General features: G+C 43.1%; 1 protein-coding gene across 1 annotated transcript in view; it reads right to left on the reverse strand.

Moving 5' to 3' along the window:
• MAST3 (microtubule associated serine/threonine kinase 3) overlaps positions 1 to 11,101 on the reverse strand; it is a 43,894-nt gene extending 32,793 nt beyond the window's left edge. Inside the window, exons 1-4 of the mRNA XM_015810046.1 lie at positions 11,043 to 11,101; positions 3,517 to 3,605; positions 1,888 to 1,960; positions 211 to 231 (exon numbers count right to left, since the gene is read on the reverse strand). Coding sequence (XP_015665532.1) covers positions 211 to 231; positions 1,888 to 1,960; positions 3,517 to 3,605; positions 11,043 to 11,101 — 242 coding nt within the window. The remainder of the gene's footprint in view (positions 1 to 210; positions 232 to 1,887; positions 1,961 to 3,516; positions 3,606 to 11,042) is intronic.
• Positions 11,102 to 23,615: the final 12,514 nt, after the last annotated feature.

Below are 23,615 nucleotides of genomic sequence, written 5' to 3' on the forward strand. Positions count from 1 at the left end.
TGAAAGGCCTGGGTGATGGTTTTCTTATGGGTCATGATTCAGTGTGAAGTTTTTGCCCACAAAAAAAGTAGTGGTCATCTTTTATTTTTCATTGTCAACTGTATTTACAAGGCCACTCTATAAGAAAGTATTTAGCACAGCCCCTAACAAAATAGAACAACTCAATAGATTTAAGAATCCTACATGATTTCTTCCCATTTCTGAGATTACCTGTCAGTTCGAGGAACATGGCTTTTTCCGAGGCATCATTGATCAAACAGGAGAAGTAGAAAAGCAAAACAGGGAAAGAAAAGGGTGGGGGAGGAGATACAATTAGGAATCACAGAAATATACCTTCTCCAGGCCTGGGGGCATTTTTCTAACCCTCCTAACCAGTGGTGGGATTCAAATATGTGAACAACCGGTTCTCTGTATGGATGCCGCTTCCGGAAGTCCATTCTGGGCCTGGGCAACAAAAAATTAGCTACCGGTTCTGCTGAAGTGGTGCAAACCGGCTGAATCCCACCACTGCTCCTAACCTGAAATAGTACTTATACTTTACTTAATTTGATTTTTTTAATGTAAAAATTGGCGAGCAAAAGAATGAAAGACCTAAGAGCTGGCTTTCATTGCTCTTTGGGTGAAAAATAAATAATTTAATTCATACAACTGTCTGATTTTTTTTTTATTGCCAGCTCAGAAATGAACTTGGGAAGGAATAAAAATTCCAACAGAAGTTAGAAAGGAGGCTGAAAAAGAGCAAAATAGTGTTACTGTGTAGAAGTCAACTATGATAACTCCTAGAAGAGACTGGACAGCCACTTGTCTGAAATGATATACGGACTCCTGCTTGAGCAGGGGGCTGGACTAGAAGACCTCCAAGGTTCTTTCCAGCTCTATTCTGATTGAATTTATTGAATTATGCACAGAAATGCACTCTGTACATGATTAGTGATATGTCAGGTACAATCAGGACCAATCGTAAGGTGGCAGCATAGATTTATTCAAGCCTATATACAAGAATCTGGTTAACCAAAATTCAACACTAAATTAGCACCAGATAAGGGTCAACGGAATTCAGGAGGGGTTGGACTTAAAGCGTTTATGGGAACGCAAAGACACTAAGCTGATGGAACACTTAACTCCTCCCCCTAGGTCTGTCTGCTCTTCTCCTATATCATACTTTTATTTTGGTATGCGTGATCCAAGGCAAAGCCTGTCATGAGAGATAAGTCTTTTCCACCCAAAACTCACACAGTAATGTTACTTGGCAAGGAAGAAGACCTGTGGTTGACAAACCAGAAAGGGCTGCCAGTTTTTCCTCTCTGGGCTTCTTTATTCATTTTGCTATTATGTTTTGCTTTGATTTTTTTTAAACAAAACAGAAAACAACAGGTCTTCTTTGTTACCTGGGAACCATCTTCAAAACACACTTTTTCTTGAAATACATTACATGGCTTGAAGGAAGGAAAACTTGCTGACGCTTAGCAAAACTGGATCTAAATCTGGAGAGGAGATTATCCTGCACAAATAGCTGCCTTCAATTCCACAATGGAAAAAGAAGGGAGAAATACAAATTTCCAATTTTAGGCAAAAATGGAGATTTCCAAGGCTTTTATATAATAATAATAACAACATAAAAATCAGGAGTAAGTAAAATGACTCAGCTTTTCCAGTTTGTGAGGACCTAGTGTTTTATTGGTAGAATCTCTACTGATTTCTCCCCCCCCCCCCCCCCGCCAAACCTTGAAATCTTCTTTCAGCCTAGATACACTTCCTTCCATCCTTCTCCTTCCCTGGTCCCAAGCAGCTTCTGTGGTCCCTTACAGCAGATTCCCTTGATTCTTTCCACAAGCTCAGCCAAGGTGAACCATCAGATGGGGTCACCTAAGAACTGTGGTCTCTTACCTGCGAGCAAATGGAAAGCTGGCAGAGGCACCAGTGGAGAAGTTGCGAGGACTATCAACTGGACTGCTACTGGCTGCAGAGAGAGAGGAGGGGATTGGAGAGAGGGAGGACAAAAAAAAACGGACTTTCGTTAATGATTCAAAAGAATCTTTTGAAGAAACCAAGAGATCTTGAACAGCACCCAAAAGCTTAAACATGGGTAGAAATGGGTAGGAATGCAGCAGCAACCAAAAAAGCTAATACAATTCTGGGTTGTATAAACAGAGGCATAGAATCAAGATCACACAAAGTATTAGTACTGCTTTATAAAACCCTAGTGAGACCACAACTGGAATACTGCAACCAACTTTGGTCACCATACTACAAAAAAGATGTTGAGACTTTGGAAAAAGTTCAGAGAAGAGCAACTAAAATGATCAAAGGCCTGGAAACTAAAACATATGAAGAACAGCTGCAGGACTTGGGTTTGGCTAGTCTAAAGAAAAGAAGAAACAGGGATGACATGATAGCAGTATTCCAATATTTGAGGGGCTGCCACAAAGAAGAGGGAGTCAAATTATTCTCCAAACTACCAGAGGGCAGGACAAGAAACAATGGTCGGAAACTGACCAAAGAGAGAAGCAACCTGGAATTAAAGAGAAACTTCCTAACAGTGAGGACAATTAACCAGTGGAACAGCCTGCCTCCAGAAATCGTGGGCGCTCCATCACTGGAGGTTTTTAAAAAGAGGCTACACAGTCACTTGTCTGAGATGGTATAGGTTCTCCTGTTTGAGCAGGGGCTGGACTAGAAGACCTCCAAGGTCCCTTCCAGCTCTATTCTATTCTATTCTATTCTATTCTATTCTATTCTATTCTATTCTATTCCATTCCATTCCATTCCATTCCATTGAAACATTGGGAGGAGTGGCATAAAACTGCTAGTAAGTAAATGAACAAAAAAGTGGTTAATCTCTGATTGTATTGGATACACACACATATTAATTTTCTCACTCAATCCATCATTCAGAATGAAGCAGAAGAATCAAGCATCTCATTGAAAATCCATTAATTAATTAAGAACACTTATGTCAGCTCAACCCACTCATGGTGACTCCAGGTGGCTTATAGAAATAAAACCCCAATACAGAACTCAATAAACCTTTAACCCCTTGGTGACAACAAACAAATCAACCACTCGAGGGGCTCCTTATCATCCTGAGATCTCCAGGCCCGCTGGCAAAACCATGTCTTCCGAGCCTTTCAAAAGAGTGTCAAGGTGGGAGCCAATCTTATTTCTGCAAGGATGATGTTCCACAGGGACAGAGCCACTATGGAGATGGCCCTTCTTCTTGGTTGCATTAGATGGACCTGCTTAGCATATCCTCTCCCAGCAATGGTGGTTGGGTAGATATAAACAGGGAAAAGATGGTCCTTCAAATAACCTGGCCCCAGGCTACATGATGTTGGCCATCATATTTAAAATAATACAAGAGACTATTTCACTAGGATTCTCTTCCCACAATTTAGAATGCAGTACCAAGATATTCTTCATCAGAGACCTACGTCCAGCCTACTGCTTTCCATGTCTTGTTAAGGATGTCTGTCCTCACCCCAAAAGGAAAGCTTTCCTAATTTGGCATGTTCTTACCTGTTGGTACAGAGAGGGGTGACAAAGGACGTGAGAGGGTAGGCGAAGGAGTCCCAACCACTAGGCTCTTCCTGTTGCTGCTTCGACAGCTGCAAAAGCAGAGAAACAGATGATATTATGCGAGGGACAAGGTTTCATGGGCAACAAGTATCACCCAGAATTCTGGGCAGCCAGGGTAGGAAAAATTATGGGTGTCAATGATATAGTCATAATTTCCAAGGCTAATGGAAAATGGAAGGAAAATTTAAAGGCATGCAGGCTGGGGAATTCTGGGAGTTGAAGTCCACACATCTTAACATTGCTGAGGTTGAAAAACAATGTTATAAAGGCCATGGTCATAATGATAAGCAAACTGATAAAATACTTTAACGCAACAGCCACTTTTCCAGTGAATTCCATAAAAAATTACGAACCTGGCACCAGGGTGGAAGTAAGTCTCTGTTCCATTTGTTGAAAGAAAACTAAATGGGAAGTGTGCAGACGCAGGCCATTGCCTGGAACCAGTGGCAGACAGCACATCTGCCTCCAGGACTTAAATATCAGCCAAAAGCTTTCCCCCAGGAATGGAATGGAAAGTCACAGTCAGAGGCATCAGCCACTGAACTTGAGAAAGGAAGTGATTCACTGTTGCCCTAGGCACAATTCACAATGACCTGGGATCCCTTTTCATGGCTGCTTGGCAGGATCAGGGAATAAGGAAGTTAGGAGTGCACAGCCAGGAGGAAACAAGACAGCACAACAGGGCAGAGCTGATTTGCTGACCTGGACCAGCAACTGGACATTGACTGGCCATCAAGAGAGAGGTAAATAGAGGCTGTCACAGCTGGACGTGGAATGTATCACCCATCCAGCAGTGAATGTAATAGCCAGAAGAAAAAAGGAAACAGAGGCATCATGGGAAAGTAAAACAACAACAAAAAGCAGAGATGAGGCGATCAAACCATGCACGAGTAAAAGGAGGAGGCCTTTAATTGTGCAGTTGTGGCCACCATCTTAACTTTTTTTTTTTAATCCTAAGAAACCCCTGAAGTCCACACATCTTAAAGTTGCCTGATTGGAGAAACACTGGTTTAGTTATTTTTATTTAAAATAACCATAAAACCTTTTTTTTCTTCAAAAAAATTAGCTATCGAGTAAATATATTGATAGGAGAAAAATATACGAGAAGTAATCATACTATTGTTATAATGATTTTAATCGATCAGGGGGCAATCCCATTATTGCTAGTTAATTGGATGATTCTTAAATGAAATCTAGTTTGTTTCTGGCCAGCCATGACCCATTTCTTTAGCAGAGGACCATTATTTTCACAGTATTGGCCCAAGTACAGTATGTCATTTAGCCACATTTAGGTCTTTAGCATATACGTATGTGTCTACATGCTAAAGACCTAAACATGGCTAAATGACATACTGTACTTGGGTCAATACTGTGAAAATATTACACACACAATACACACAGGCCTGCTCATCCTTACTCATCGGTCTCTGTGTTTATGAAATTAGCTTCCCATTTTGATTCATGATTACAGCAAAGGTGTGACAGAGTGCATGTCATGGGAACATAAGATTTGCCCAGAAGCAGGTTAGACATAGTTATAAGAAGAAACTGTCCCTCAACCTTGCTCAACCTCCTGTCCTATCAGACTACATTTTGTTGATTTAAAAAGGCAAGGATTATTATAAACAATGTTAAAAATTCATTAAAAAGTAGTGTTCAGGGCACTAACCAGTCTCCTGACTGCATGTTCCTCTGTGCTCCCCAAACAACCCCACAGAGCCGAGCTTTCACCCCCTTCTAGAAGGCCAGGACAGTGGGGGCCTGTTTCACCTCTGGGGGGGGGGAGAATGCTCCACAGAGCAGAGGCAATGGCAGAGAAGACCCTGTTCCTTGAGCCCACCGGTCTGAGTTCTGGACATATCATCCCTGCCTGACCAAGTGGGATGGACCAATGTAATGGGATGTTACAATACCAATAACTTGAATTGAACACAGACACAAACTGGCACCCAATGCAGCTCGCACAGCAAAGCTGTTACATGCTGAAGACTGCCTGCACGGCCACATTCTGTTATTAGCTAAACCTTCCAGATATTTTTCAAGGATAGCCCCACGTAGAGCCCACTGCAGTATTTCAAAGGGGAAATAGTTCAACATGGGATACAGATAGATGGGGGGTGGTGGTGGGGATAATGGGAGTTATAACTGAAAATACAAGACATGCTAGAAAATGATCTGGGTTTTAAAAACTCTGGGTTTAATTCTCATCAATAGCAGATAATATCTGTAGCTCAAGCTTGAACTGTGCAGTCCTTGGAGTTCTCTGAGCTTGGTTGTTTTTAATTTTCATCATTTTCCATGTTTAAAAGCCAGCCCAGCTGTTAAAAAAATCTTTCTGCCTGAATTGCCAGAGCTGTTGCTAATCAGACCAGATTATACTGGTCTAAGCACACCAAGGCAGTTTCCGGTCTGCCTGCACTCTGCACTGCATCTGTGATCCCTGCACCAATTTGAAAGAAGTGGGCTTTTTCTTCATTAGCTCTATTAAGGATGACTTTAAATACTGAGGGCCATAAAGAGCAGCATTCCACAGCCACAAAGCAATTTTAGGGAGGGAAAGGCCATCGTTTCTGTGTCACACAGTGACCTGGGCTCACTAAGTCAGTCCAGAGAAAAGCACATACCAAACCTTGAAGGAATCACTCAACAACTCAGGACTGAATCAAACAGCATTGCAAAATTGACAGTGGGCACTGGAAAATGCCCACATTCAAACTCTGCCCTTGTGAAATGTAGATACATCTAAACCAATTACATAACAGGAACTGGCAGATCTTGCAGAGACGATTACAGATATGAAGATTACTGATGACGTTGCAGATGGGAAGAACGTTCTCAGATACAGGGGGTGAAGCTGAGAGGGAAGATCAAGCAAAATTGAAGTTGCTTTATAAAAGACTGCTTAGCTGCCCACCCTCCCCAGAACTGAAGTTTTCTGCCCAAAAGCACATTTCAACAACAGGAAGTGGTGACTTTTCCTCATGCACGTTGCAACCTCCTTAATCACAAAGACATAATTCCAGGCATGGTGGTTATTAAAGATGCAACAGGCAAAAAGGGATTCCATGAATGGCAGGGGGTGGGGGGTGGCAGGGGGTGGAGGGGGTGGTGAAGAATGGAGAGCTATTCCATTGAAAAGGATATGAACAATGGGGGTGCAGAAATAAAACGGGGATTGCTGAAGCAATTAAGTAAATAAAGGTACCATCTTTGTGACTGGTGTACACTAAACCATTATACAATATAATATTATCCCTGAGAAGAAAAAAAGTATAGATACTAGAGACCATTAAAGCAGGGAAATGACCTCAAAAAAATATTTATTTGTTTATTTATTTATTTGTTTTGATTTATATCCCGCCCTTCTCCCAACGGGACTCAGGGCGGCTCACAACATGTTTAAAAACATAGACATGTTTACAACCCCCACCAGATAAAACCAAATTAAACCAATATTTAAAGTTGTGCAGTTAAAATTATTCTTAAAAAACCCGGTTTAAAATCCTCCCTAGGCCAGGCCCGCTTGCTGAAAAAGCCATGTCTTGAGGGTGCGGCGGAAAGTAAGGAGATCCGGAATCATCCAGATCTCGGGGGGTAGTTCGTTCCAGAGGGTGGGGGCACCCACAGAGAAGGCCCTCCCCCTGGGGGTCGCCAGCCGACATTACTTGGCCGACGGCACCCTGAGGAGACCCACTCTGTGGGAGCGTACCGGTCTATGGGAGGGAATCTGTGGCAGAAGGCGGTCTCGGAGATAGCCAGGTCCAATGCCATGGAGCGCTTTAAAGGTGGTAACTAACACCTTAAAGCGCACCCGGAAGGCCACTGGCAACCAGTGCAGCTCGCGCAGCAGCGGTGTTACATGGNCCGGTCCAGAAAAGGTCGCAACTGGTGAATCAGGCGAACCTGATAAAACGCCCCCCTGGTCACGGCCGACAAATGGTCATCCAATGTCAGCCGTGAATCCAGGAGGACTCCCAAGTTGCGCGCCCTCTCTGAGGGGGCCAAAATTTCACCCCCTATAGTCAGCGATGGAGTCAGCTGACTATGCCGAGGCGCCGGCAACAATATAATAGTGTTTGCACTTTTTTTTTGTTTAGCAAAAGAAGACATGTGATGCCTAGTCAGTAATGCATGGTATGGATAAAGTCATCCCTGATTTTATTTCCATTTGCCAGGTAGTCCCTGACATCTGCCCACTGCAGTGGAATGTTGTGACGGTTGCAAAATGGTCATGTCACCCATTCCATTTTACGACCTTTTTTGCAGTGGTCGTTAAGTGAACCCTGCGGTTATAAGACAAATGCAGCAGTCATTAAGTAAAACCATGCAGCAGTCATTAATGCAGCAGTCATTAAGTAAAACCACTGTATCGAAGTAACTTCCAGTTTTCAACAAAACCATCAAATAATTCACATGACCACGTGAAGCAGCAAACAACCAAAAATGTGGCCTTGTTGCTTAGTGCCCAAAGTGTGGTCACATGACAATGGGGTGGAGGACTATTGAAACTTCAGAACTGGGTTGTAACTCCTTTGTTCAGGTATGTTGTAACTTTGAATGGTTGCTAAGCGCCCGATCATAAGTCAAGGACTACCTGTATAATACCTTAAGACTGACAGACAAGCAATTCAGAATAGACAGCACAACATTCATTTATGGAATTCCGTGCCCACAAGCAGCACAATTCACTGTCATGAAATGCAGTTACTCCATAGATAGCTTTGAAAGGGTAGATTAAATCACAGAACCTCCATATTTAGAAGCACTGTATCCCTGAGTTTCAGCAACTAGGATGCTACTGTAGGAGACCTAGTTCCTTTTTGCCCATTTTTTGGACAGTTCTAAGAGGCAGCTGAAAAGGCATTGAGAAGAACAGAACTTTTTAAAGCCTGAACCCATACAGGTATTAAAGTTCTTCCAAAGACTTAGACAAATAGCATTCACATAAATTTTGATCCTGAAAGCTATGAATGTATCAGGTTCAGAAGTACTACTGTACTAAAATGAGTGCTCTAAGTAGGTCTGGCTATAATGCCTCTCTTGGAGGGCATACAGGAGGGATCTGGCAGGTTGACCGTGTTGAAAATAGACATATCTTGTACACACACAGGCCCCACCTCATTACTTAGATTTGTTTATTTAATAACTTATATGGCTGCTGCTCATTCCAACTGATCACAACAGCAATAAAACCAATAAACAATAAAAGCAATAAAAGAAACTTGGCACCTCACCTACCCGTCCTTCTCTGATGCTTCCAATAACCCTCACCAGGCTACCAATGTTTGGAAAGGTCCTTACAGAAGGTTAAAAGGGTTGGGGCCTGCCGAATCGTGGAAGAAGAGGCAGGTTTCCTAGATGGCAATATTTAAGGGGGAAAAACTGGAATGCACCCATAATTTTCAGCCTTATGTGATAGGCAGACAGGGAAAGATAGTTCCAAAGATTATGCCACGTCAGACTTTAAAGGTGAAAAACAGCACCCTGAATTGCAACTAGGAGCCAGTGTAGTTCACAAACAGCGGTGTAATATGGGTGAAGCAAGGGGCAACCAACACTGCATGCTATGCCGCATTCTGAACTGGTTATAATTTCCAGGTGGTTTTCAAGAGCAGCCCATCTAGGGTCTATTGTAGTACTCTAGGCAGGAAGTGACCAAGGCATGATTGATCATGAACAAGACCTATTGGCATACAAAACAGATATGTACACCACTACCACCAGCATGGCTCCCCCCCCCACTCCTTTGAGCAGAAGCTGCAAGTCCAGGAGAGTCATCAGATTGTGCACCAATCGGCCTGGGGTAGTGCTGGCCATTGCAAGTCAGAGATAACAAATCACTAGATCAGTGATGGCGAACCTTAGAGGCCGAGTGCCCCAAACCCACTTATTTATCACAAAGTGCCAGGGCATTGTGGTGCCCTCAGGGGGGCATGGATCTACATGATCCAGAACAGCTGTGATTGTCACAGCAGACTGGGTGGGCGTGGCTGGGGTGGGCATGGCCACCTCGATGCTGCTCATGGGGGAGATGCCTGTGGGGCCAGGCAGGGTTGGGGGAGATCCAGGGGGTCTCTGGTGGGTGGGGCGGTCGGCAGGAGGCCCAGCATAGATGGGGGGAGGCATGCAATTCTAGTTTGGACTGGGGGGTCATGGCGCCGATGGGGATCCGGCTTTCCCTGCTCGGGGTGGCCTTTGGCTTGATGGGTGTGGGCCGCCCCAGGTGGCAGCCGCAGCCTAATGGACCTGCACAAGCTGCTGGCAGCGGCGGCACGCGTGCCCACAGAGAGGGCTCCGAGTGCCACCTCTGGCACGCGTGCCATAGGTTCGCCACCACTGCACTAGATCTTGGGGGGGGGAAACCAAAAACCCGAGGGGTTGTCAAGTACTGGTTCCTCCCCATCCAGACCCTCACAGCCTCTAGGCCAGAGGTCTTCAAACTTGGCCCTTTTATGACTTGTGACCAACTCCCAGAATTCCTCACTCAGCATGCCTGGCTGAGGAATTCTGGGAATTGAAGTCCACAAGTCATAAAAGGGCCACGTTTGAAGACCCCTGCTCTAGGCATTGGGTCCGCATTGCAGAAGCATCACCTGCTTGGGCAAGGTTGGAGACAACTGAGTATCAGGGGCATATTGATGGTACCACACTCTATATTGTTAAATGACCTCACCCAGCAGTTTCGCCTAGATGTGAAAGAGCAGCAGCAAATGATAGGAGCACTGAGGCAGTCCACACTGCAGACATCGCTCACCCCCTCCCCACAACATAGCCTGCAGTGACTGTCATGGAGGAAAGAGGAGAACCAATGAAAAACAGTGCTTCCCACTCCCAATCCCCAGAACTAGCCAGAAAGATCCTCTGGTGGATGGTACCAAAATCTGCTGAGAGCGGGGTGGTCAAAGTTCAGTCAGGATTGGGAACAAGACAGATTGCCGGATTTTTATCCTAAATCTCTTGGCTCCTTTCACCGCCTGATATCCAAATGAGATCAAGTGACCTCAAATGGCCCGGACTGGGACCAGCCATTCACACCAAGGCACGCCTGCATCACAGCCGCTGAATATGGTCTGCAACTGATGTCCTAATCTGGACATCCCCAGCAGCAGCAGCAACAACAAAAGATGCGGGACGGGGGAGGGGAGAAAGAGAAGTTCCTCTCCTGACCGATCCTCCCGCGAAACAGAAAAGTGGCGCGGGCGCAGCGACGGCGCCCCGGCAACTCTCACAAAAAGAGCCGCGCGGATCGAAAGCGCCTTCCCCCCCGAACCACGCTGGCTTAATTTGCTGCTCCCCGGTCCCGCATCCAAACTCCCCGCTTCGCACAACACCCGCCCTTCAAAGTCTGGCTACTTCCCTCTCCGAGACAGCCCCGCTCGATGCGTAATTGCGAGGGGGGCGGCGGCGGGGGGGGTAACCAACGCTATTGTTGCGCGCGCTTCCCTCCTTCCCTTTTATCTCCTTACCTCTTGGAGCGCCGGAAGAGGGTACCCGCCAAAGTTTCCCAGCAGCTCAGATCGGACATCGCGCCCCGGCCAACTCACTCCCAGTCAATGGGAAACTACCGGCCAGCGGCCCGCCGGTTTCTCTTCGCCGTCTCCGAGGTCCGCCCGTCTTGCAGCCGGAGGGATTCTGCAGCGCCCCCTTCCGATCTTTGCAAAGCTCAATCTCCCTCCTTTCTTTCGCGTGGCCCCTCTCGCCCCAGCAGAGGGGGAGAATGCGCGGGGGCGCTTTCCAAAACGGGCAATTTGAAAGAAGGGTTAACTTGGATTTCGCATCGACGGAAAGGCTTAAAAGCATGGGGCTCCTTGGGAGGAGGGGGATGTGTGGCCACTGCACGGTTTCCTTTTGATACTAGCATCTCCTTCTCATTTATGAGAACTAGAAACTTGTATCTTCCATTGTGAATTTAGTTATGTTCCTCGGCCCTTTCACTGAGGAATTTGCCCCCCCACACAAGGTTGGAATGTGAAGGGCCTGAAATCCTGTAGCATGCTTCGCAGCTAAACTAAACTTTAAATTCAAGGATCCCTGGGCACTGAAACATACAGAGTGTCCTGTCTGATCAGGCTTGGGCCTCCAGCATTTGGGGGTCACCTAAAGGCCAGCCAGATGTAACGGCCCTCTCCCACTGTTGCTCCCTGGCAGTTGGTATTCAAGGAATGCAGCTTGCCAAGAAGCAGCTATCAAAACTAATTGCCATACAGACCACCCTGCTGGATTAATTTGTCTAGTCTAGTCATTTAAATTGATACCCTTTGGCAATATGGCAGAGGGTTCTACAGTTTAATTCTATTTTGTGCAAAGAAATAGATCCTGTTAGGAGTCCCAAGTCTACCATTCAATTTAGTGGATGATCTTAATATGAAATGTAGGCAAAAATGCTTCATTAATCCCATATTCCAGGCCATGCATTATTTAATCTTTATCTCCCTTTACCTAAGATGCAAACTAGAAACATTGCAATCATTATACTTTTTTCCTTTAAGAGAGTTGCTGTAGCCTTCTGCTCATTTTGAACAGGTTTGAACAGGTCTGATCATCTCATCAGTACTGCAAGCTTTAGTATCCTGAATAATCATCTCCTATTTAAGATAGTCCTGAGAAAATTTGACCCAACAATGAAGATCCTCAGTATGGTAAAGTGTAGGTCTCACCTCAATATTCTTGCAGAAGTAGACATGGTTAGATTAAGTGGTGGTGGTTTCAGGTTTATCAATCAAGTGTTTATTTACAGCTGGCTGAAAACATACCAAACTTAACATCTGACAAAACAGGCTATTGACACAGACATGGATTAATTCACAGAATAGAATAATAACATGCTCCTTCTTACATAAACCCATTAGATATGCTAATCCAAAGTTCCTTTTATTGCACTAGCCCTCCATTATTTGTCAGACAAACATACTTTGAACTAGGATATTCCAATTATTCTATTCAATTATTCATCATTGCTAACAGCCACAAATAGATATCTCCTTTCTTGTTTATTGATCCAATTCCTTTTGAAGCTATTTAAGCCAACACTATGATCACATCATGAACTTGTACTTGTAATTGCAAATTGTGTGCAGTTACGTTGTGTCTGACCTCTTTCCGCTGTCAATCCAATTCAAGACTAAAATTGACTGATAAAAACACTGAAGAAAAATGCAAACCAAATAATGGACAGTAAACTTGGTTTTCTTCAACTTATGACTGGCCACTTAGTGACCATTCAATGTTGCAATGGACCCCCCCCAAAAAAGCTGCACACACCTCTGCAGTCACATGATCACATTTCAGCAACTTGGCAACTGGCTCACCTTTAGGGCCACTTGCAGCATTTCGCAGTCAAGTAAATGCGATTCACAGCATTTTTTTGCCAATTTCTATCTTTTTCACTTGGTTTAGGAATATATTGATTTGCTTAATGACCGTGACATGCACTTAATAACTACAGCATTCACTCAGCAGCTGTGGTGTTTGCTTAATGGCAACTGCAAAAAAGGATAAAATTGGATCGGGTCACATGAGCATCTTGACTTGCGACAGGCTCCATGAAAGTCTTAAGTCAAGGACTACCTGCAGGAAAACTACATCAGCAAGAATAGAGGACAAACCTGTAGCCATCCTGTTTTGTTAAGATGGGAAAACTTAGGGGCCTTGAAAAAAGAAGAAATAAGTTGACAATATACTTCAGTGTGCCAATGTCATCTGCTAAAATTTAAGAGACTAATGTCCTCCAGAAACTTACACCTCAGCATGGGGAAATGGGATTTCAGCTTGGATGGATCCAATCGATCCAGTCTGTATCCAGGCCAGTATCCCTTCCCATCCTGTCTGCCTTGCTATGTGCAACAGCCACCAAACAGGCAAAGATTTAACCCTCTCAGCTTGAGGGTCAGCAGCCAAGGGCAGCAGCAGAGGGTCAAAAGAGATAGCAAACAGGCAGCCAGAAGTGGATGAAGGCTCTCTGTCTCTCTCCACAGCAGGGCTGGGGACGACAACGTACAGCGCACACATGCACCAACATCCTCCCTGCAGGAAATCATGTGTCACCCTGTGGACTTCCTCTTACTCTCTCTCTCTTGTTCATGGCAATGAGGTTGCCTTTTAGAACACAGCACTACGCAAAAAAGGAGCCTGCAGCCCAGGTAGTTGCTATCCCCTTCACAGTTGCTAGATAACAGATCAGGTTGGTTTGAGAAAAATGCCACAGGACCAAACTGGAGTTGAATCATCTTACTTTAGTAAAATGTCAGTCTTCATTTCCTGGCCAAGGCTGATGAAACCTCCTCAGCGGTCTCAGGAAGGTCTTCAGCCAGTTCCTTCCCTTTGGATTTCTTTCCTTAGCTACTAGCTGGTGGTGGATTTGGTGGCCAAGAACAAGCTGGCTTTTTAATTTTTTTTTAATGAAAATGTCAACACTCCGTATTGACATAAGCCAAAGAAGAAATCAAAGGAAGTTCCATAATCTCCTAAACTACTAATATAATTTTTTCCTCAGTTCCTTTTCAGATGTAATTCTATTTATATAATATTTGCTGTTAATGCGATTTTATATAGTTTTTAATATGTGGATTTACCGTTTGTTGTGCACCATCCACACCTTCGTTGAGTCACCAGTGAGGTGGGCAGTTATATATATATTTAATTGTATGTATGTATAATAGCAAAGAGCTGATCTGAGCATGACTTGAATCTTGGGTCAGCTCCCTTACATTTTGTGAAGACCAGGGAAATCAGAAGATCCAGGCAGTTCAAATGGGTATAAAGATTTATTGCAAGCTTTCTGGGAGCCAAGACTATTCTTAAAACAGGTAGTCCTTGACTTAACGATCATTCATTTGAGCAACTATTCAAAATGGCACTAAAAAAAGTGACTTACTATAGGTCAGTGATGACGAACCTTTTAGAGACTGAATGCCCAAACTGCAACCCAAAACCTACTTATGCATCGTCGAGTGCCGAGTGGGTGTGGCTCATTGGGTGGGTGTGGCCCATTGGGTGGGCGTGGCTGTGCTGGTAACAGCAGACTGGGTGGGACTAAAAAGTTCAATCAATCAATTCCAACTTTGCAAGATCTTTTTTTCCTGCGAGAAGTTGAAATTGACTGATTGATTGTACCTTTTTTTTTTGTACACGGCAGCGGAGGCCTAAAGCGAAAAGGTTTTATAAAACCCAGCTGAAGGCTTAGTCTGGGGCGATGGCACGCGTGCCCACAGAGAGGGCTCTGAGTGCCGCCTCTGGCACCCGTGCCATAGGTTCGCCACCACTGCTATAGGTCCTCGCATTTACGACTATTGCAGCATCCTCATGGTCCCTTGATCAAAATTCAGGCAGCAGGCAACCGGTGTGTATTTACGACAGGGTCCCTGAGTCATGTGATCGTCATTTGAGACCTTTCCAGCTGTTTCCAACAAGCAAAGTCAATGGGGGAAATGAGATTTACTTAATGAATGTATGATTCACTTGACAACCGTGGTAAAAAAAAAAGGTCAGAAAATCGGTCACGACTCACTTAACCACTGCCTTGCCTAGCAACAGAAGTTCTGGTCCCAATTATAGTTGTAGATCAAGAGTATCTGTAGTTCATTTGAATGTGAGGACTATAAATGTTGAATATTGAAGTCAAGTAGATAGGCTAAAAATTTCCATACAGAGATGGAGCCAATCTTTCTATTTTTTCCCCTCTGGAGGGGACAAAAACATTTTCATTGTTGATTTAAGTATGTTAAACAAACTGCAGGGTTAGAGTGCAATTTTGATATATTTTCCAGCCTGAAAATGGTTGCTGTTTTTTGGCAACTATAGTCAACAGAGTACAAATAAGGAATTGGAAAAGAGGGTCTGAGGCGTTTGTAAACCACAACAGCTGGGCTCACACAATGCATTAAGCTAGAAGCAAATAACCAAATTATGACTTGGCAGGATGATATGTAAATCCAGTTGGAATGTAATGCATTTGCTGTCATTTCCTTCTTGTGGTTTGAATTTGGATGCAACGTGATTTGGCTTCCTTTGAGAAGTTTGGCACCACCATTATTTCAAGGAAGACAAACATACACAAGTGGGAATGGTTTGCTCTAATTTTCTGATTAAAAACAGCAAGATGGTTGTCTCAGGCATTTTGCCTTTTGATGCTTTCTTTCAGCAGTATGTGGTGCCAGCAGTCAACTGAACCTCTTCTTACAAAAAGATTTGGCCATCACTCTTCCCTAAGTGCTATATATTTGGGTTGTATAGTATCCAGATTCAAATGCAAAAAAGTCATTTTGGAGCACAATCACAATGGCTGTATGGGATTGTAAAGTAGACATTTCTTTTCCTGGGAGCATAGGACAGTTGCAGAGATGGCCAAGCAATTTTAGGGAAAGATGCAGCTGCTTTAAACAGTTAAAGAGGCTACAGTTGCACTTCACATACTTCAAAGTACTTTTTCAGAATTATTTCCTAAGCGCTACAGCAGGGATATCAAACTGGCAGCCCACCGGTCGGATGCATTATGTGCAGGCCACGCCCACCCTGGCTTTGTAAAGGCAAGAAACGTCACGATACGTCACGTGATGCAATCGAGTTTGACACCCGTGCACTACAGGATGAAAAACAGCAAGGCAGTCAGTTTGCACTGCCACAACCAACGGTTCCTTGTGAAATATTTGGCTACAGCCTAATTGTCTTCTCTTTGCTGAAAGCTTGTATATTCATTTTTATAATATGTATCTTTTAATATAGATTTTATATTTGTTGCTTTATTCAATTGTTGTATGCCAGGGATGGATGGATGGATGGATGGATGGATGGACAGACATAAATAGATAGCCTTAACTGAGAAGATGGGAAGAGGTAAGGATTCCTATCTTGTTAATTCTTGCACTGACTTCACAGTTTGGTAAGATGATTTACAGGAGTATCAACATAATTTTCTCTTCTTAACAGCTATACTGAAAAAAATCTCAGTTTTTTACAAAGCACACACTATTTTCCATCTCTGAGAAATAACAGACAAGATGGGCTCATTCACAGTCTAAGAGATGCTCAGAGAAATTTTGTTGCTCATTGGCTGTCCTGTATACATTACTAGGATAGGGCACTACACTGCAGTTGATCTTAGGGCCTCCCGTTCCATGGCATTTTACTAGCACTCTTAAAAATAACTTCGGTCTTTGTCAAGCTAGCCAAAAGACATAGGGAATGGAAAGCTTTGACGTTCCATCACTTTCCACCTCATATAAAAGAAAGAAAAAGGTGCCACTAGATTAGATCAAGGTGGATGCATTCCCTCTAAAAGTTTCCTGCAGTGGAAAGCCAAGGCTTTTATGATGCTAGGAAATAGGGCACAAATAATGCACAGTTGCCCTACAGTTTGTCTCTACCTCCAAATATTCAATGTGCTTCTCAATAAAGAGGAGAAAACAAGGATGAATAAAAGAACAACTGGATCAGACTCTATAGATCTTGCCTCCAGAAGTTGTGGGTGTTTCAACACTGGAAGTTTTTAAGAAGAAACTGGACAGCCATTTGTCCGAAATGGTATAGGGTTTCCTGCCTGAGCAGGGGGTTGGACTAGATGACCTCCAAGGTCCTTTCCAACTTTATCATTATTATTATTATTAAGATTGGATAGCTTGTCTGAGCTGGCGGTTGGACTGGAAGACCTCCAAGGTCCCTTCCAACTCTGTTATTCTGCTATTTTGTTATAGATCTATGTAGCACAGCATTTAGTTCCTTAATAGGTACTTCCAAGAAGGCAACAAGCAGGTTTTGAAAGTCTCTTGTCATGAACTGGTATTCAGAGGTAGATTGCTTATGAACATAGAGCTTACACTAAGTTCATAACCCTAGAATGTGTCTATGGGTTTCACCTCACTGGAATACTGCAGGGTGCCTTATAACAAGTGAAATTCTTGGCCCACTGAAACACAATGCAACTACCACCATTGTTCAAGATTTCAACAAGCAACTTTTCCATCTCTAAAAAATGCTGGGACCAAAAACTCAAAAGCGTGTACTCAACTCAGTGGTTGATAATCCTGCACTTACAAATTGTCTAATGCAGGTGTCCCCAACCCCTGGGCCACAGATCAGCACCGGTTTGTGGTGCGCCAGAAACTGGGCCACACAAAAGAGGGAAGCCCCATCTGCACAGGCATGGGATGCAGGCAGCATGTGAAACCACACCACCTCCAGTCCGTGGAGGTGCTTTGACAACAGATGGAGATGCAACCCTTTTCTTCTTATGTTTTACTCTTAGACTTAGAGCTAGAGCTAGAGTTAGATGGTGCTGGGGGGAGGAATGTGCATGAGAGTTTAGCTAGACATAATAAAACTGAACCTAGTGTGTGAACCAAGGTTATTGAAATAAGAGATGATAAGAATTGGCGGGCTGGTGAACTGGAGGGAAAGCCTGCATTTCAAACTAATTGGAGAATGTGATTTATGACTGTTAATTGGAGGAGGGAATTGTGCTTTGATACTATATGCTCAGGGGAGGGGAATCCAGTTTTTGGCTTCGATTGTGTTAGTGCCGATGCTATGCTTCTCAAATGAAGATTCTTTAAGGTAAACAATGCCTCGAAGTTCTTTGAAGAGTTTCATCTGTTGGAACCATGACACCTCTCTCCAGGGGGCCACTGTTGTAATGGTTTGGTATAGTGGTTAAGTTACCAGATTAGAAACCAGGAGACTAAGAGTTTTAGTCTCACCTTAGGCCCAAAACCAGCTGGGTGTCCTTGCACTAATTACTTTCTATAAGCCTAGGAAGGAGGCAATGGTAAACCACTTCCAAAATGTTGCCAAGAAAACTGCAAAGACTTGTACAGGTAATCACCAGGAGTCAATACTGACTTGAAAGCACGCACACAAAAAAGTATTTTATAGCAACTTATTCCAAAGTTACTGCTGATGAACAGCAGTGCAAGTGAGAGGCATTGCATTCATAATGAAACATATGAACACCCCATAAATTCCATACCTGCAGTCTTCTGTGCTTATTGCCTCCTTATGGAAAACAGGACACTGGAATAAAAATTGCTTTCATCCATGAGGAACTTCTTATATTAATAGAATGAAGCCAACTTCTCAGTGAGCTCCCTCATCAGAGGTAAGATGGGTGGCTGTTCAGAGCAGTGTTTGTCAACCTTGACAGCTTTAAGACATGTGGACTTCAACTCCCAGAATTTCCCAAATTGACAACATCACTGAGAATTCTGGGAGTTGAAGTCCGCACATGTTAAAATTGCCAAAGTTGATAAATATTGGTTCAGAGAGAAAACATTTTCAGCACCACAAGCCTATCAATGGAACTCCTTTCCCTTTTGGCTCCAGATAGAGGATTTTCTAAATTTTCCCAGGAATTTTCTCTATCATCATCATCATCATCATCATCATCATCATCATCATCATCATTGCTGCATCCATTTATTTATTGATTTATAAAACCAAATATTCTCCTTCATCCTTTCTCTATAGTGCTTAGACCAGGGGTCTTCAACCTTGGCCCTTTTATGATTTGTGGACTTCAACTCCCAGAATTCCTCAGCCAGCATAAAAAGGCCAAGTTTGAAGACCCCTGGCTAAGACCACCACAATAAGAAGCATACAGAAAAACATAAAAGCACTATAAAATTTTAATAACTTTAGGCATGTTTTTAATACTTTTAATACATCATGATATATGCTGGGTTCTGAATGGCTACTTTGTACTTATTGTACATTTTGGATATTTACTGCTGTTTTTACATGTTTATGGACAATGTTTCATTATAATAAAGGTAAAAAAATTACCTGGTATTAACAGCTACCGACTACACAAGCATATAACTCTATAGCTTCCTTAGCAACAGAACTGTGGTCTGCAATTTTCTTCCTTCAGAACATCTTTTCAGCTCCCTAAATTAGCCAACAGCTCTGTGATTTTCTTGTGATCTTTCATCCAATTATTAATTGGGCTAGATTGTGTTTAGTTTCATTGAAATGGTGAAGATTAAATAGGTCCTGCTACTTTCTATGGCATTACATGATAAGGCACTCCCCGAAATTAAGTTACGGTGAATCCACAAAGCTTTTATAAACAAATCCATGGTGATGTCAGACATGCAAGTCAACTAAAGCAGTGAGCTGTTTGATATTGGGAAGGAGGGTGTAAATTGTGGTTTTCAGCAATTATACTGAAACTCTGCCTACGTAAGAGATGTTTGCACTCTGCATAATGATGAGCAAGAGCTACAATATGTTTATTGCCGTCTAGAAAAATTACCAAGAAAGGACTTTGAACCCGTATCTTCCAGAAGTATGCTCATTTCTATTAATGCCTAGATATCATATCTGAATATTACAGAAAATTAGTGAAACCCTAATTCCCATATAGGGTTGATGTGGTCAAACATGGCCAAATAGAGGCAAGCAGATCTGAAAAGATGTATCACTTTCTGCTTATATGTATCACTGCTTGCCATCTGTTTTTTTCTCTCTCGTATTCATGCAAATATGTTGTTCTCCTTTCATTCCATTCTAGCAAGGGACCCATGTGTCAGCCTTTCCAAGGGTCTTCTAGGGTACAGGACCTAACATTGGATGGAAATATGCTATTATGAAAACCCACTAGATCAGGGGTTGCCAAACTTGGCAACTTCAACTTCAACTCCCAGAATTCCTCAGCCGGCATGGGAGTTGAAGTCCACAAACAAATTTAGAGACCCCTGCACTAGATCATGCAGGCTGGGGAATTCTGGAACTTGACGTCCATGCATCTTAAAGTTATTGAGGTTGAGAAACATTACACTCGCCTATGGTTGATCAACTCTCTGCTTTCTTCCTGAGTACATGGAAGTATATCCCATAAGACAATTTGTACCACAATTCACAAATCAGCAACCTCCTATTTTTTTTATTTGCTCAATTCAAGTAGTGAAAATTTGGGGGAATCTTTTATCAGAGGGTTGTTCCATCCCTGCAGAATGGCAGAGCTGCCTCTGCAATTACCTTTCTCCTATAGATGAGAAGTCATTTCCACACAGCCGCCAACATCACCAAGGTTGACACCATCATGCTAGCGTTGCCAATAGTATGTTCATCAACCCAGCCAATGTTTCTTTCAGAAAACTAATCCCAGCACTTCACCCCCACTTTTGTTCTTCCCCTACTCATTTTCTTTTTGCAGCAAGGAAAAGGAAAAGGGGAATGTTCAATCAGGTACTGTTGGAGAAGGCAGCTCTCCAGGGCAACTTGAAAAAATGGGGGGAGGAGGGGAAGGGCATGATGGTGGCAAGTTGCCATTCTCCCTTAGTTATCAGAGAGAGACAGACAGGATATAGGATGAAGTGGAAATTCTAATGGGAAAATGCCTGCTGCACAGCTTCAGAGGAAATACTGTAGTACAAAAATATCTCCTCCAAAAGAGTCGATAGGAATCAGCTCTATTTTCCAAAGTCTTATGCAAGTTCTGAAATTGTAGGGCTTTAGAAGCATGACACTGATTTTAGATGTACATGGAAGAACTTAGAATTTCTTGCGGGTGTTCAATAGCCAGAAGCACAGATCTGGGTGCTTAGCTTTGATTTCTGAAAATACCTTTCCTTAGAGATTTCTCTTTCACTTAAAAGGGCTCCATAGAGATAACAAGGGTCCAGGAGCCTCTGACAATAAGCTGACCATACTCCCTCAGGTCTGTTCAGGAACACACCTACCTTCCTAGAACCTGGGTGTCAGATGGGACAGTGACTAAAGTGGCTCCCTTATTTTGATCTACAGTTTATAGGGTCATTAAATAACATGAGAGGGGCAGGTTCGCACAGAGACAAAGACCAAGGTCTAAGCAGTCTCTTCTAAAATGCCACAAAAAAGTGTGTGCAGGAATCTGCCTAAAAGAATCCACATCAGACAAAAATAGCAAAATAACCCCCTACCTAATAAGACCTGTGTCTACGTGGCATCTACCACACTCAGGGTGTTTGGGACAAGAAAATCATTCAAGTGAATCTTTCTGGAGTTCAGTCCATTCTCAGAATCAAACTTTATCTGCAACAAGGGAACCTGGATGTGTTGTGCTATTTGTGTTCTTTATTTTACTGTAATTGATACAGTAAAGGTAAAGGAATCTATATGGATTTTATTCCACTAGTTGTTGCTGACTTTATGGGGCGGTGTTCATCTCCGTTTCAAGGCCATTGAGACAGCGCAGTCCAAAGATGTTTCTGCTGTCATGTGGCCAGCATGACATCATGGGGCACTGTTATCTTTCCTCAGAAAATGGAACCTATTTATCTACTCGCATTTGTATACTTTCAAACTGCTAAGCTGGGGTGAGGATGGGAGCTAATCTGAGCCACGGAGCCACCAATTGATATAGTACATCAGGGGTCCCCAACCCCTGATCCCCGCCTGATGTCAGGCCGCAACCCATTCAGAACTGGACCCCGAAAATAGTAGGTGAGTGTGCATATGCTTGCACGTGCACAAAGCTGCATTTGTGAAAGCGTGCACATGAAACCATCCCCTCTCCCCCCCCCACCGCCGCCACCGTAGCCTCCACGAGTCCACCAAGCCAGAAAGGTTGGGGATCGCTGCAGTATAGGATTATTAATCAGTAATATTTTTTCTCTGTGCCTTTAAGTCAGTCCTCATTTCTGTAGATTACATGAACAAGTCCCTGCAGGTCTTTTTGGCAACATTTTTTGAAAAAGCTCTCTTAGGGCTAACAGACAATGGCTGGCTCAAAGTCCTTGCTTTGTGCCTAAAGTAGGACTAGAACGTATGATCTCCTAGTTTCTAGCCCAATACCTTAACCACTGCATTCATCTGGCTGTCTAATAATACATTTGTAACTAAGAAACAATTTAGACTTAGAATAACTTTATTGTCACTTTAAATGTACACTAATCAGCATACATTAAAATGAAATTTCGTTGCATTCAGCTCTCAAGGGGGGAACCACCTCCAATGTACACTACATAAACGTGACAAACAATTATGCATATACCTACATACACACACATATATGACACAGAGGAACAATACAGTTTAGTTCGGATGTATACATATACATGGCGAGAAAAAAGAATCCTGCGAATTTACAATACAGATGGCATAAGGAACAAAGCTGTTACAGAATCTGGTAGTCCTGCTAGAAATACTTCAAAACCTCCTCCCAGAAGGGAGCAACAAAAACAGACTGTGCAGTGGGTGTGTGGGGTCTCTAACAATGCTCCAAGCTCTAAGCAGATATGAGCGCTTATAAGCAGTATCCTGAATATGGGAAGAGAGCTTCCTATAATCTTCTCAGCTGTCCTTACCACTCTCTGTATGGACCTTCTATCTGAGGTTCTGTTACCACCAAACCAAACAGTGATGCATTTTGTTAAAATGCTCTCAATCGTGCCTCTCTAAAAAGTGGCCAGGACAGAAGGAAAAATTTCCTTGAAAAGAAGATTTTCTTGAAGCAACTCTATGATCTATAAATAAGATATAAAACAAATACATTTTACAAAACAAAATATACGGATATATTGCAAAAGAATTAAATGGAAATTATTGGTTGCTTCCAAGGCTCAGACTTATCCCATTGCTCATATCAAAATCCTGTGCTCATGTAATTCTGTATCAGGAATAACTAAATTCCACAACGAATATAAAATACAGTTTAATGAACAACTTGCGTAAGCAAACAGTGGGGGGAGGCAAGCAGAAGTTGCCCTCGCAAATTTTATTTATTTATTTATTTATTTATTGAATTTTTATCCCGCCCTTCTCCTTGCGGACTCAGGGCGGCTAACAGCCTGATAAAAACAAATATAAATACAAAAATACCAAAATATTATCGTTAAAAACATAATTAAAATGAAATATTTGATTGGCCTTTGTTATTTTAAAATTATTTTTAAAACCCCGCTAAAAATTACCCCTTAGGCCAGTCCTGCTAGTTGAAATAGCCATGTCTTAAGGGCGCGGCGGAAGGAAGGGAGATCCGGGATCACCCGGATCTCTGGGGGTAGTTCGTTCCAGAGGGTGGGAGCTCCCACCGAGAAGGCCCTCCCCCTGGGGGTCACCAGCCGGCA

Source organism: Protobothrops mucrosquamatus, unplaced genomic scaffold (genome assembly GCF_001527695.2).
Source record: "Protobothrops mucrosquamatus isolate PMUCROS unplaced genomic scaffold, P.Mucros_1.0 scaffold6, whole genome shotgun sequence".
Taxonomy (NCBI): Eukaryota; Metazoa; Chordata; class Lepidosauria; order Squamata; family Viperidae; genus Protobothrops; species Protobothrops mucrosquamatus.